This window comes from Chrysochloris asiatica, unplaced genomic scaffold (genome assembly GCF_000296735.1).
Source record: "Chrysochloris asiatica unplaced genomic scaffold, ChrAsi1.0 scaffold00046, whole genome shotgun sequence".
NCBI classification, from domain to species: domain Eukaryota; kingdom Metazoa; phylum Chordata; class Mammalia; order Afrosoricida; family Chrysochloridae; genus Chrysochloris; species Chrysochloris asiatica.
The window spans coordinates 15590757-15606295 of record NW_006408564.1 but is presented as its reverse complement, the minus strand read 5'-3'; the positions used below and the strand labels follow the sequence as shown (position 1 = coordinate 15606295).

Below are 15539 nucleotides of genomic sequence, written 5' to 3'. Positions count from 1 at the left end.
CATAGTACAACCCTCTGAGGGTGGAGCTGGGGTGTCCACTAGCTCAGGTAACCCTATAGTTAACAGAATGGAGGTATGCAGACAGCAAGGGACCAACAAAAAGATACCAAAAAATAAGAATGTCCACACCTCTATCTCTGCGGCTCTGTCAGGCGTTCGTGGCTGCTCTGACCGTTTCCCTGCTTGGCTCCACACAAAATGGTGGCTCCTGGAGCAGCTGAGTGTCCTGAACCAGGAAGTAATGGACTTCTTGCTTCTGCCACAAACTCTACAGCTGTAAGTCTTCCAACCTTCTAAATATTCCTTTATATGTGATTCCAAGTTCTGGGACCATCCCCTGAACCTTCTTGGTCCTGTATTCTGTGTTGTTCCTGGCAGAGCTCGTCACTGCACTTCACCTGATCCGCCATCTTGTTTTCGCTCCTCTTTTGTACCAAATCTTATTGACATTGCTGTGGAAAATAAGATTGGAACAAAACTGAGAAGCAATTTGTAGACAGAATTTTATACAACATTGCTTTGAATAAAAATTAATAATGGTGTGGCACTGTAGGATAAGCACTCAAATATAAGGTCTGTTTGAACTGAAAGGTCAATGGTTCAAACTCACCAGCCTCTCCTTGGAAACCCTACACAAGGTCTCTATGATTCAGAACTGATTAGATGGCACTTAACAACAACAATAATTTACCCTAAAACATAGCTCTAGTCTGACCTTTGAAGGTCTTGTTGCCTGAAATTGTCTGACCTTTGAAGGTCTTGTTGCCTGAAATTGACTTGACTTCCTCTAAAGAACATAATGTCCAAAGCAAAGTGATCTTACTAGGTAATCTAGACTGTTGTTTGACTCAAAGATGTTTCTTTAGGAACATCCTTAGGAACCTGTTTCTTCATAACTCAAGGTCCAAAAGAACATCTAGTGAGCACTGGCCTTGGTGAGTCAACCCAACTCCATTGAGCTCAAAAAGTTGGATTCTCGGAGAATTAAAACTGTTTCTCACCAACTAAACTGCAAGCTCCTTGAAAGCAGAAAGCTTAGTTTATTCAACTTTGTACTCTGAGGATCTAGCACAGAGGCAGATGCATAATAGGGGCTCATTGTGCATTTATTACATCAATGAACAAACAATTGAACTATAAAGTCAAGAGTTACTTAGCAGGCCTGATTAGAAGTTCCCATATACCTGCCATAAATGACAAGGATTATCAGGGCTCTTGCTCACAGATCTGACTTAAATGTCAATTATTGCTGGTCCCAGTGGTTAAAAACACTCACATTTCACATTTCACATTTCAATTAGCAGAATCAAAATGCCCTTGAGGTCCTGGAATGCACTTTCAGGGTGCATACACCAGAATTCTTGGCCTGAAGTGTGGTTTCTCATATAATTCTTGTCACTTAGCATCCTCAGGCTTGAAAATTGGCACAGACTGAAAGGAGTCTCATAGGTAGGAGAAAATCCTGCTTCCCTGGTATGTTCCAACAGGGACAGAAGGATTGCAACTTCATTTCCTGCCAATTTTTAAATTATGAATATTTTGGTATGATTATAAGTAAATGAAACAAGCCTACCAGGGAATCAAATAATCCCGGAACATGCAAACATAGATTATTGTTTGCCTTCCCTCTCCCTCTCAAGTTGATTTGTTTTGCCATTGCAAAACAAAACAAGGTCAGGTGGCAGAAAAATTACACTGGGAAGCATACATCTACAAAATCATAGCAAAAGGAAATTTGCCATTACTCCATCAAAGCATTTGGACCTGGATCTCTGCTCTGGAGTGATTGGAATTGTGAAGAAAATATTTAATGAATTTAAATGCTTCTGTATGATTCCCCTCCTCCCAATTCTTCTCCAGATTGAGTGGAGGAAGGAAATCTTTGGGACCCACCTCTTTGAAATATGCATCGTAAAATAGAGATCAGTTTAAAAGAATCTCTGATTCAGAACAATAATTGAGGTGAGAGTAGATTTCTTTTCAAGTTTTTGGAGTGAAAGAAAAAAGCCTGGATTTTATGAAGTCTTCTTGTAGTTATCTGAAGCATGGTTTTGTTATGGTAATGAAACACATACTACTATTTGAGGACTCACTGTATTTTCCTTTCAAAGGAAAGCACTTTCAGAATCCAGACAGATTAGGTTAGGGCAACACTACCTTTCCCATCACATTTTATAAGCAAGTCTTCCAACATCCAACATAGGCTACATAATTAAATTAATGAGAGCAATAAACAAAGAAATCAAGATGAGTGCACTCAATTGAAAACTTCATTTTACCTCAAAATCTTTTTGTTGTTTTTTTTTTTTTTCATTTGAATTTCATCACTAAATATAAGATGAGAATGCCTTCTTGTATACTTCCCTTTATGTTTCCTGCTCTTCAGACTTTCTGACTCACTTCTATTCATGATCAAACGCAAATTTCACAAAAGGTTTAATTGCATGGAGACTTTAATAAATATTCTATTTGAGATCTGCAAATAAGACTATAGGAAGGTGGAGGGGTCTTTTGTAATGCAAATACAAGACAATGGAAGCTCTTTCTGAAAACTATTTAGCTGAGACCTCAAAAAAAAGTTTAAATGGCATTTTCTTTCCTTTTTTCCCTTCAGGAATGTCAAACTCATTGCCAAACTGGTTAGAACATCCTTATTTCATTTGACACATAAGTTATTTCTGACATAATAACTTCATGTATATTATTATCTTTTAGGTTGAATTTTACATAGCAAATTAGGTTCTCCAGTTTATACAAACTGTTCCATACCATTGATTACATTTTCCACAATGTGCCAACATTCTTATTATTTCTATTCTGTTTCCTCTGGTTACATTAACCCTGCTTTCTTGCCCCTCCTTACTTTCTCATTCCTTTAGGGTAAATGTTCAGAGTTTGGTTTCATATAGTTGATTATTCATGGGAGCACAGTGCTCACAGGTGATGTTTATTTTATAAGCAATCTGCTTATTTGTATGAAAAGTGACTCTCTGTGTGGTTTCTAAAGTTCTAGTTTCAATAGGCATCTCAGAGAAATAGTTCAAGGGTTTCTCTAGTTTCTATCTGTCCAGTAAATCTTGCCTTTTTTAGGAACTTGAGATTTGTTTAAAACATTTCTCCCATTCTATCCAGGACCTTTTATTGTGTCTCTGGTCAAAATAGTAAGTAGTGCTTGTGGTCTATTAGTGCTGTGGACGACTTTCTTTTTTGAGTCTTTGGTTTCCTCCATTTTATTGTCCTGAAGAACTACAGCCAGAATGCTCCTTAAAAGTGAGAGTGTTGTTGTTGTTATGTGCCATGGAGTCAGTTCCAAATCATAGCGACCCTGTACAGGGTTTCCGAGGCTGTAAATCTTTACAGGAGCAGAAAGCCTCATATTTCTCCTGCAGAACAGCTGTTAGTTTCGAACTGCTGACTTTGCAGTTCGCAGCCCGATTTGTAACCACTACGCTACCAGAGCTCCTTAAAAGTGAGACTAGGGAAACTTTTTCTCCTATACTTTGAAAGGAGCCCTGGTAGCATAGTGGATTATGAGCTGGGTAAGTAGCTCAAATCTACCTCTTTCTCTGTGAGAAAAAGATGACGCTTTCTGTTCCTATACAATTTACTACCTCAGAAACCCTATACAGAGTTGCTACAAGTTGGAACAACTTGGCGGTAGCCACCACTTTGAACATGGAACCAGCCTGGAGAAGGACATCATCTTAGTAAAGAAGAAGACCCTCAATGAGGTGCATTGGCACCATGGTAGCAGAAATGGGCTCAAACATTGTAACAACTGTGAGGATGGCCCAGGACTGGGCAGTGTTTTATTCTGTTGTGTAGGATCATTATGAATCAGAACCAACTCAACAGCACCTAACAACAACAATGGACAAAATATTGAATGATGCAGAAAGCATCTAAAGAAGATACTTGACACAGAGTCACTGCACCAAAAAGAAATGGTTGATGATCAACCATATCAAGAGGAAGCATATGATCAACAACCAATGGTATTGAAGGTAAAATCCAATCTGCACTTAAGGCATTGGAGGAAAAACAAGATTCCGGGAAGTGACAAATACAAATAGAAATGTTTCAACAAACTGATGCAGCACTGGAGGAGCCCACTCGGCTATGCAAAGAAATTTGGAAGACAGCTCATTCCAAAGAAAGATGACCCAGCAGAAAGCTGCCGACACCATTGAACAACATCGTTAATATCACATGCAAGTAAATTTTACTGAAGCAAATCAAAAATAGTTGTAGTAGTACATCAACAAGGAGCTAAGAGATATTCAAGCTGGATTCAGAAGAGGATGTGGAACATGGGATGTAATTGTTGATGTCAGATGATGACTGAAAGCAGAGATTACCAGAAATATGTTTACTTGTGCTTTATTGACAAGACAAAGGCATTCAACTGTGTGGATCATCATTACAAATTATGTAAAACATTACAAAGAATGGGTATTCAGAAACACTTAATTGGAGAAAGACAATATGCTTGGTAAAGTTGTTGTTGAGTGCCATCGAGTCGGTTCCGACTCATAGTGACCCTGAACAGGGTTTCCAAGGCTGTAAATCTTTACGGGAGCAGAAAGCCTCATCTTTCTCCCGCAGAGCAGCTGGTAGTTTCGAACTGCTGACCTTGCAGTTCGCAGCCCGATTTGTAACCACTATGCTACCAGAGAGGGTCAGTAAAAAAGAAGATCTCCAACAAGATGGACTGACACAGTAGCAGCAACAGTGGCCTCAAATATAGCAAAAATTGTGAGGATGGCATGGTGGTTTGTTCCGTTATGTGTAGGGTTGCTATGCGTCAGAACCGACTCGACAGCACCTACCAACAATAGTAAATGGTCAGCAAGAATCTAAAAACTCAGTTGCCCTCAATGATCTTGCACATATCATTGAACTCTGTGATGAAGTTCCTCCCACAGTGAAGTCATTCCCACTGCCTACAAAGTCATTAGAAATTATGTATGTTATTGCTGTTGTTAAGTGCTGTTGAGTTGATTCCAACACATGGCGACCCTCTATAGGGTTTCCAAGGAGTTGCTGATGGGTTTGAACTGCCAACCTTGCGGTTCAAATTTCAGTGCTGATCCTACAGCGCCACACCAGGAGTATATGTGTATGTATGGTCAAAAAATATGATTACTTAGTTTTATACGATTACTCAGCCAGTTACCTGAATGCATCATCATACTTATACACATACATCAGGTTTTTGCCGTTCCACATGTTAGCTGAAGAAATAAAATGACTTATAGCCACTGCATGATAAATACGCTGTTTTAATGGATGGCAATACAATGACTTGGTGACTCACAGGAGTCTGAGTTTGTTGTGCAGTATAAATAATAATACAATGAAAGATAAGGCCATGTGGTTTAGGTATAACTCTTTGCAGCCTCTTCACTGTGTTTCAGATTTGGATGCTGAACGTTGTTTAAACAGTTAAACTTTTCCTGTGATAAGCTGATTGAAATGGAGATTAATTTTTGTTTATCCAAGGGAAGTCTGCACACTAATCTTTTTTTGGCATGAAGCAATGCCCTGAAGGAAGTAAATCTTTGTGACTGTTCCCATGCACTCCATGGGTTCCCCCTTAAGAGTCCTATCCAGCCCTTTTACATAACTGCTTTATCCTTTGCTTAACTCACCTACTAGTACTGGTTGTTGTTGTTGTTGTTGTGAAGTGCTGTTGAGTCTGTTCTGACCCACAGCAACCCTGTATAGGGTTTCCGAGGAGCAGCTGGTGAGCTTGAACCGCCGACCTTGCAGTTCAAACGGTTTTGCAGTCTGGCGCATTAACCCACAGGGCTACACCAGGACTCCACTAGTACTGGTTGTTGTTGTTGTTGTTAAGTGCCGTTGAGTCAGTTCTGACCCATAGCGACCCTGTACAGGGTTTCCGAGGATGTAAATCTTTACGGGAGTAGAACTGGTAGACCTTCAGAAATTATTAAAGTAGACAAAGATATTATGAAAGTAGACGAAGGTATGGGTAAAGACGGGTCATTGGAAGAGATCCATATTTTTGCCCCTTCTAAAGAAAGGTGTCACAATGAAGTGCTAATACCGTTGAACAATATCATTAGTATCACATGCAAGTAAAACTTTGCTGAAAAAAAAAATCAAAAACGGTTGCAGCAGTACATCAACAAGGAACAGTACATCTCGGCTGAAACAGTACAATACCCACTACCCCCACCAAGACCTGTGCCTACTACTGCAAGTTGCAAGTACTGGATTGCCTTTCTCTTAAGAAGTAAAAAGTTTCTCACTTGCTTTAGTAAGTCATGATTCTCTCCCCACTTCCAAAAATTAGGGCCCTTTTTTGCTATTTAAGAATAGCCATTGAAGAATAGAATTTCTTAATACTCATCAATAGCATCACTATCTTCACTGACACTTAGCAGATAGAAGCTTGATATGGGCTCCACTTTATGCTAAGTACCCAAGAAGAGTGTTAGAGTTCCAAACAAACACAAATGATGAAGAGAAACTCATGTTTGGGGAACAAGAACAGGGTTTCATCCAGTTTCTTGCTTGCACAACAAACAGGGATCTGAGAACCAGAGCCAGATGGTAAAGGTAGATGCTTAGACTATGGTCTTGAAGGGAGAAAATCAAACTCTTGGATTTTTGTCATCCTGTTTGCCATCCTCATTTCTCTCCTCCTCAAAAGGAGAGAATACTAGTTAGATGAATCAGCTGAAATGTATCAGTCGAACCATATTTACTAGTGGTCAGGTCACTGTATCGAAAGCTATGTCACTGTGTTTATCTCTTTTCCATTTTCTTATTCCATGTGGCTGGGATAAGAGGGTTCAGGGGGCAGGTCTTTCTATTTCTTTCACTTGCAGTCATTCCCCATTATACTAAGCACTATTTCAGTTTCCTGTACCTTACAAATAACCAGAGAACAATAAAATATCAAAATATGAATTCTGGCTGGTGGAGATAAAGACCCCACTTAAATATAAACCCTCAAGTCCAACATTATCACTCCAACATTACCAGAGTATGAAGAAATACTGAACACTGGGCTACTTATCATCATATTGTTAAGTGCAGTAGAGTCAGTTCTGACACATAGCAACCTTGTATTGGGTTTTCAATGAGTGGCTCACTGTGCTAACCACCAACCTTGTGGTTAGCAGTCCAATGCTTATGCTGCAGTGCCTTACCAGGACTCATCAACATGGTTATTTCTTTAAGAAACTGTTCTTTGTATTTCTCTTAAGAACCATACATTTCTCTTAATCTCTTGGGATTAAAAACAATGGAACAGGATTTGTTGGTTGGAATGGACCAAATTTCATCGTAACTCAAATCAAAGTTCTTATAGGGTCTCTTGTTCCTCAAGATAAGTCTTCAGGTACAGCTTAGGAGTGAAAAATAACAGCATACCAACATTTCTTTAAATATTCTTCTGTAACCAGACTGGGGCAAGAAGTTCTTATTGATGACAGAAACAAGAAACAAAGAAAGGAGTTCTTATAGACAGTGGGATGGATTAATGAAAGGAGCTCTGGTAAGGTAGTGGTTACATGCTGCTAACCTCAAGTTCAGCAGTTCGAAACTACCAGCTGTTCCACAGAAGAAAGATAAGGCTTTCTGCTCCCATAAAGATTTACAACCTTGGAAACCCTATACAGGGTTGCTATGAGTTGGAACCTACTCCAAGGCACACCATCACCATCACTACCCAATCTGTAACAAGAGTCAATGTCTCCTAAAAAGAGGATGAAGAGGACGACATGCACTCACATGAGCAGAGCCCAGGCGTTAATTGACTTTGTTGGTTTGAAGTTCTTTACTATTAACGACAAGTCATTAGAAATTGTAAGCCATGAGAAAGCTATTTAGAAAATTTCTGTACTTGAACATAGAAACATAAATGTATGTGTATTTGAAGAGTGTGGTAAATCACCTTTAAGTTAAAGTGACTTCGACTTGCCATTTTGTGATAAAAAAGCACATAGCATAGTTCATCCTTGAGACATATAATTCTAAACAACCTCCTTAAACTCTAACCTTGAACAAGAGTATATCATTCGGCTAATCGCTGACCCTGGAAAAAATATTTTATATCCATCTCACTGGCCCTTATCATGTGAGGCAAGGTGAGAATTTCTCATGTAAAGCCTGGATTTCTACTCCCTCCCTGAGAGAAGACAGAGCAAAAGGATCTTTCTTAATCTCTTAACCTCTCTGAAGACTGAGAGCCCACTGACTCAGTCTATTACCACTGACCTCAGAGTTTGAGAGACCTACATGGAGTTCAAGCCATGGTTATGTCTCCCTCCTGACACTTCTTGTAAAAGGTAAAAGCCTGAAGTCTGATGGTTTGGACTCCAGCCATTCAACTGACATTGTAATTGTTGCTTCTCATTCTCTGGTTCTACATGAGTGCAGTGAGGTCTCACTTGCATGCCCTGACATGATTATCTTGCAATAAATTAAGTGAGTTTATGCATAACAAACCTGAGTATTTAATTTTATTAGATAAAATCCTACACAATATAAAAATCCTGATTTTAGTTATTCCTATTTCCAATCTGTAGAAAAACTCACAATCTAAAGTATGTAGAAACAATTAAGTCGCCCAATCAACCCAGAAAATTATTCTGGGAAAGTGAAAATATAATGTTAGCAACTTCTACCAAGGCAAATTGGAGAATTTGGGCTATTTCAATAAATTATCTGCTTAATATCTTTATGATCGTTAATTGTTGTCCAGTGAGTGCCAACTCATGGCACCCCCACCTACAACAGAATAAAACATTGCCAAGTCCTGTACCATAGTCATTGTCATTGGTAAATTCAAGTTCAATGTTGCAGGCACTGTGTATTTTCAGTGTCTTCCAGTCTAGAGGACTCATCTTTCATTACTCTATCAGCCAATACTATGTTGTGATCCATTTGATTTGTATTTTCTGATTTTTACAAGTAAACCACCAGGAATTTCTCCTAGTTCATCTTAGTCTTGAAGTTTCACTGAAACTTGCCCATCTTGGTTGATCCTGCTGGTATTCAAAACACTGGTGACTTAACTTACATCATCATAGCAATATATAAGCTACCACAGTGTGACAAACTGGCAGACCTATGTAGAAAACACTGTTTGAGTATTTTTCCCTTTTATTTGCTAACATTTCTCTCTATCCTAGTCAATGCAGAATTACTTGATTTGACACAGTAGACACCAGTGTAAACTGCCTTTCTATCCCTACCGTGTCTAGCTCTACTTGTATTAAAAGACATTGTGTATTCAAGAAATGAGAAATGTGATTACCCTGTGAATAGGTGACTTTCAGGTTTCAAGTTAAATATTTATTGCAAAATGTGTTGTTTCAATTTTCTTTTTCATCATCTTATGTAATGAGAGTGGCTTTCCAAGACCAATTCTTGAAAATAATATTGTTTACCATTCCAAAGCATGTTTTGTGCCTGGAGTGAAAGAAGACAATTTTTGTGGCTTGATTTTATTATTTTTGGTCTTAAAATTTTCCTTTAATTCCATCCTCAACCACTTTGTTTCACTTTAGAAAGGATCATCGTATGACACAGAGTAATAAGAGAATATGGATTTCTTAAACAATAGAGTCCATTTTCTAAGTCCCTGAAAATGTTAGCTAAACACAGAAGGACCAATTAAATCAATAAGCAAATCTTTAATTATTCAATGACCTATTTGTGAATTGAGTGGCACTTTCAGGTAAACAATAGACTGACAACAGCAAGGTTGGTCGTTCAAACCCAAGAGCCATTCCTTGGAGCCCCTATTACAGAGTCACTATGAGTTAGAACTGATTTAACAGCACTTAACAACATCCTGGTGTGGCTCTGTGGGTTAATGCACTAGTCTACAAAGCCATTTGAACTGCGAGGTTGGTGGTTCAAGCTCACCAGCTGCTCCACGGAAACCCTATACAAGGTTGCTATGGGTCAGAACCAAGTCGACGGCGCTTAACAACAACAAATTCTGAATTTAACATGTCTATGTTGCTTTTTCTTCCAATTATTTATGCCCACCTTTTGTCCATCTCATTTAACAAAACTGTAAAAGAATCTTTACCAGTTGAAAAAAAATTTTTTAATTAAACTTTATTGACAATTTCTTTTTATGTATCATCATTTTAATCTTCTTGTTATCTTGAGTAAACTGAGTACTATTGTTTTCCAATTTGCAAACTAAGACTGGATCATTAAATCATTTGTTCAGGATAGCTCTACTATTAAGTGACAGAGTTGCAACTGCCTAAATTCAGAGACTAATCATTTAACCTGGCTTTTGATAAAATCTCATGTAAAGAAAATAAAAATCTTCACCACTGGACCAAAAAACAACATTCTTATCAATGGAGAAAAGATTGAAGTTGTCAAGGACTTCATTCTTGGATCAACTATCAACACTCATCGCATAAGCCGCAGTCAAGAGATCAAACGAAGTATTACCTTAGGCAAATCTGCTGCACAAGACCTTTTTAAAGTGTTGAAGAGCAAAGATGTCAGCTTGAGGACTAAGGTGCACGTGACCCATGCCATGGTATTTTCAATAAACTTATATGCATGCAAAAGCTGGACAGTAAGGAAGACCACAGAAGAATAGATGCTTTTGAGTTATAGTGTTGGAGAAGAATATTGAAAGTGCCATGGGCTGCCAAAAGAACCAATAGATCCGTTTTGGAAGAAGCACAGCCAGAATGCTCCTTGGAGGCCAAGATAGCCAAACTTTGTCTTTCATACTTTGGACATATTGTCAGGAGGGACAAGACACTGGAGAAGGATATCACGTTTGGTAAGGTGGAGGGTCAGAGAAAAAGAGGAAGACCTTCTAACGAGATGGATTGGCCAAGTGGCAGCATCGATGGACTCAAGCGTGGCAACAGTGGTGAGGTTGGTCTAGGATCAGGCAGTGTTGCGTTCTGCTGTGCATAAGGTTTACAATGGTAAAATCTGTAGTCCTGGAGTGATCTGTGGGTTAATGTGCTGGACTGCAAAGTTGGATTGAGCTGCAAGGTTGCTGGTTCAAGCTCACCAGCTGCTCCTCGGCATGGAATTGACTCAACAGCACTTAACAACAACAATGGTGAAGTCCTGATATGGCACTGGACTGCTAAGATAAGTGGTTCAAATCTACCAGCTACTCCTCAGAAACCCTATGCCCAGTCACTACGAGTTGGAGGCGACTCAGTAGCACTTAACAACAAGAAGTATGCCATCAGGAGAGAGATGAAGCTGTCTCTTTCCATAAAGTCTCAGAAGCCCTCTATAGGGTCATTGAGTCAGAACTGACTTTATAGCATTTGGCTAGGTATTTTTAGTTTTAAAGGTATACCATGAGGTTCAATTTAATCCATGTGGGTGCTTGAGAGCAGTTCTTTATATTTTTTAATTTAAAAATATTGGATAAGATTATTTTATCTAGATACGATGAAATTGTGAGATGTTTGAAAAAAGATTTAAGTTGATCAAACACTATCTTCTAGCAATAAACATCCAAAAACATCAAAAGCTTTCTCTAAAGGAAATATGTTTTAGAATAGCATCCAGAAGTGATTGTTTCTTATCAAAGTATCTATAATTGGAAATGAGTCTGATATCCCCTTATACTCATGGGTGTCCACACAATAAACACCAAGACAAACACTTCAGGGAAGAATAAAGATCATCTAGGTCTAGATTAGAAAAATCCTAATTTAGTGTCTCAATTCCATTCCCTCTAGACTTTGCTTTTTGTGGGTGGGATTAAATATTCTATATATGAACTTCTGCTCTCATAGTATGTTGTCCAGACAGCTGACTAAAATTTATTCATCAACTTAAATTATCCAAGTTTCCTCCAGAGGGAAGGTGGAGGGGAGTGGGGAAAGACAAGCAGGTGTTATTGTTGTTATTAAGAGCCATTGAGTCTGTTCCAAGCCATAGCAACTTTGTATAGTGTTTCTGAGGAGCAGCTGGTGAGCTTGAACCACCGACCTTGTGGTTCAAATGACTTTTTCTGCAGCGCCACACCAGGACTTGTGTGATCTAAAAAAGTAAAACATGAGTATTAACAAGAAGTTGTTTTGTTGTTATTTAGTTGTTCTTGAGTTGGCTCCAACTCGTGGCAACTTTATACATAATTGTTGTTGTTGTTGTTGTTAAGTGCCGTCGAGTCGGTTCCGACCCATAGCGACCTTGTACAGGGTTTCCGAGGGTGTAAATCTTTACGGGAATAGAAAGCCTCATCTTTCTCCCGCGGAGTGGCTGGTAGTTTTGAACCACTGACCTTAATAGGGGGAAAAAATGTGACCTGGCCTTCTGCCATCTTCATAATCACTGGTATGTTTGAGTCCATTGTGTGGCTATTTAACAAGCTGTAGATAAACACTTAAAAGTCTGTGGATGTGTTCTGGTGCAATCTTCTATTTTGTTCATCATATTTAGGGAAGTCACTAATCCTGATTCAGATATCCAAGTAATTCTGGTTGCCATGTCTCCAGCACTAATAGTTATAATATCCCCAAGGACATTTAACTGACTTTTAGCTATCATAAGAGACTGACAAGTAAGACACTCATTTAAAAAGACAGCAATGTGCACTTTTGAAATATTAAAAAATATTTTTGGTAAAATCTATTTAATCTCTGTGAACACTCATGGAGGTATTAAGGTTGTTAGATATATTGACCAAAACAGCATTTAATACCCAAGCCATTAGTTTCTAAAATTAATGTCAGGTGGATACTGAATCGCTGTACTAATGACTACGACTGGAAATAAAACAGAGCAACACAATACACATAACCCCAAACAAATCTGGAAAAATACAAAAGTAAGCAAAATTTCATTGTTGTTGCTTTTAAGTGCTGTTGAGTCAGTTCTGACTCATAGAGACTGTGAGTTTCTGAGGAGTGGCTGTTGAGTTTGAAACATCGACCTTGGGGTTCAAACCAACCTCACTGTCCAGTGCTTATCCTACAGATAAATTCCAAATGGCTCTGCATACAAAATTCATGGCCACTCTTCCACCAATAATTGCACAATGAAGAAACAGTTAATTAGTAAAAGGCCTTTGTCTGGGCTTCAAGGACACCATCCCTATGTCGACAACCCCCACCCCCCCGCCCCAGCTCCGAGAACAAATTTCTGCATGCTCCCAGTCACCCTAATTTATTTGTGTTACAAACATGGTCCCTTCATTGGCCCAAATGGATAATTTTAGCTTTTTCTTTCCTTCCTACCTCACATTGACTTACTTCCAATCTTTTTACAACTCAGTGTCTTACTTTGTCCTGTCCTCGATTGCTATGACTTTGTTAACCACTTTTTCCACTTGTAATCTTTCTCACTATTCTTTTCATATTCTTTTCTTTAAAATTTAACTTGGGCCTTCTTTGTGGAATGCCATCCTCTTCCACTCCAAATTGCTTAATTTAAGCAAACTTGTTGCAGTGTATTGATTTGGATTTGTTGAGATGTTGCTTTAAAACATAAGTGCTGTCAATACACTTATTAATGTTGTGTTTCTGAAAGGAGATTATAGACTCATTAAGTGAGTGTCTTTAAAAAATTCTACCCACCCTTATACAGGGTCACTATGGTTTGGAACCAACTTGAAGACACTTAAACAACCCACCCCAACATTCTCTCCATTAAAAAGCGCTGAATAAATTCTGTTGATTGATTGATACTTGTACCAGCAAAAGCAGTATAACATGATTTGAACATGTTTTTGTCCATTTTAATAATGGAAAAGTGAGGACTGCCAAATTGTAACAATTTCCACATTGCTCAGTTGTTTATGTTAATTAACACAGAATGTGTGATGGTCACTGTTGTGTCCCTGAGCTGAGTTTGATAATTGAGTTAAGAATCAAAATTGTTGAAGTTAATGTGAAACTAGATGCTTTGAGGTGTTTTTGGTTTGTTTGTTTTGTTTTGTGGCTCTCAAATAGGTTAGCCAGAGGTTCACTTGAACATCAAAGATTACAGTAAAACTCCTGGTGAATGTGAAAATACAGAGACAGATGTGATGTAAACTTTAAATTCACACTACACTTCTAGATCACTTCCACGAGTAAGTACGAATCCTTAGAAAATACATAAATATAGAAGATGGAGTTGGGAGGAGGTGGAGAGAGGTCTCTGAATAGGCTAAGATTCTGTTACTTTGTTTTCAGTGCATCTGCGGGTCGCTGGTTAAATTCAGCACGCTGGCCAGCTCCCCCTTCTGCAGAGTTTATTGACCTATCCGAAAGAAAGACACCATCTGCTGCTTTATATTAATAGATAAAGAAAGTGCGACAGAGTCAACGCATTAAGTGTAAATGCCCCTAGGTTCTTGGGGTGTCTTTGTCACATCTCGGGGTTCCCACTCCTTCACCCAAATCCTCCAGCAAGCCAGAATGGAGGAAAGGCTGAGCAACCAGAAACGCTTCTATTTCTCAGGTAGTTTAGCAGAAAGTAGTTCAGTTCTTGAAGAATGTTGGTAATTTCTGGGGGTTCGACAAATGGGAGTTCTAGTTAAAAGAGTGGAGTAGCATGGTCGATGCCCTAATCCACTCAAAATTTGATACTTTTTTTTTTTTTTTTTCCCCCCTGGGAGTGGGCATCAAGGCATTGCAGCAATCAAGAGTTCGTTTTGACAAATGGATTGCCCAATCCAAAACCCCCACGCCCCAGGTGTGAGGAAGCCTTGGGTTAGGAAATGAACCCTTTCTTTCCCGAGTGGAATTTCGCCAACTTTCTGTTACTAAGACCTCTGGTTGTAGAGTCTCCGAACAGTCCGCTTTTCGCTGATAACAACTCACCACGGGTTTCTCTATTTCTTCCTCCCCAAGAACTTGCCTGCCTCAGGTGGAGAAGGGTCAAGCAAAGAGAGACAATGATCTTAAAGTATCCACAAAGGGTAGGAGGGGAAGTTGTTAGGGCCATTACTGAGGCCCTGAGACTTTGAGGCTAGCTCTGCGTTCTTCCCCCTCCAGTCCTCCGCAGCCGCCCTTTACGCTGCGGACACGGGAGAGTTAAGCCAATAAACACGTAAGCGCCGCTCCCTCCCCAATCGGCAAGATGCCTCTTCGGCTCTTGGCTGCATCGACAGCTTGCAACACTCGGCATCTTTTCTGGAGGCGCCTCCTTCAGCGGCTGCAGATGGTATCCGGATACGGGCTCTGGGTTTGCAATTAATTCTCTCCCTTGCCCACCTCGGGTTCAGGGACGCACCTCTCGCTTCCCCTCCTCCCTTCGCGCTCCTGGGTTTGAGCCCAGCTCCGGATCGCCGGGCGGAAGAAGCAGCCGCGGCGACCGAGGCTGAGCAGCAGCGCGCTCGCTCCCTGATTTAGGGAGAAGCAACTACCCGGGAGAGCTGACCCCTAGCTGCCTCCAGCGCCCCCCACCTTTTGCACCCTAAGCCAGGGGCTTCAGGGATCCCCCATCCCCAGGCACCACCATGCTGGACCCTTCGTCCAGCGAAGAGGAATCGGATGAGATTGTGGAGGAGGAGAGCGGCAAGGAAGTGCTCGGTTCGGCCGCGTCCGGAGCGCGCCTGTCTCCCA

At 39.9% G+C, this 15539-nt stretch overlaps 1 protein-coding gene across 1 annotated transcript in view; it reads left to right on the top strand.

The window, feature by feature from the left end:
* Nucleotides 1-15333: 15333 nt before the first annotated feature.
* Nucleotides 15334-15539, top strand: part of CADPS (Ca++-dependent secretion activator) — a 755300-nt gene continuing 755094 nt past the window's right edge. The window contains exon 1 of the mRNA XM_006862100.1: nucleotides 15334-15537. Within this exon, the coding sequence (XP_006862162.1) occupies nucleotides 15434-15537 (104 nt within the window). The 5' untranslated portion in view covers nucleotides 15334-15433. The remainder of the gene's footprint in view (nucleotides 15538-15539) is intronic.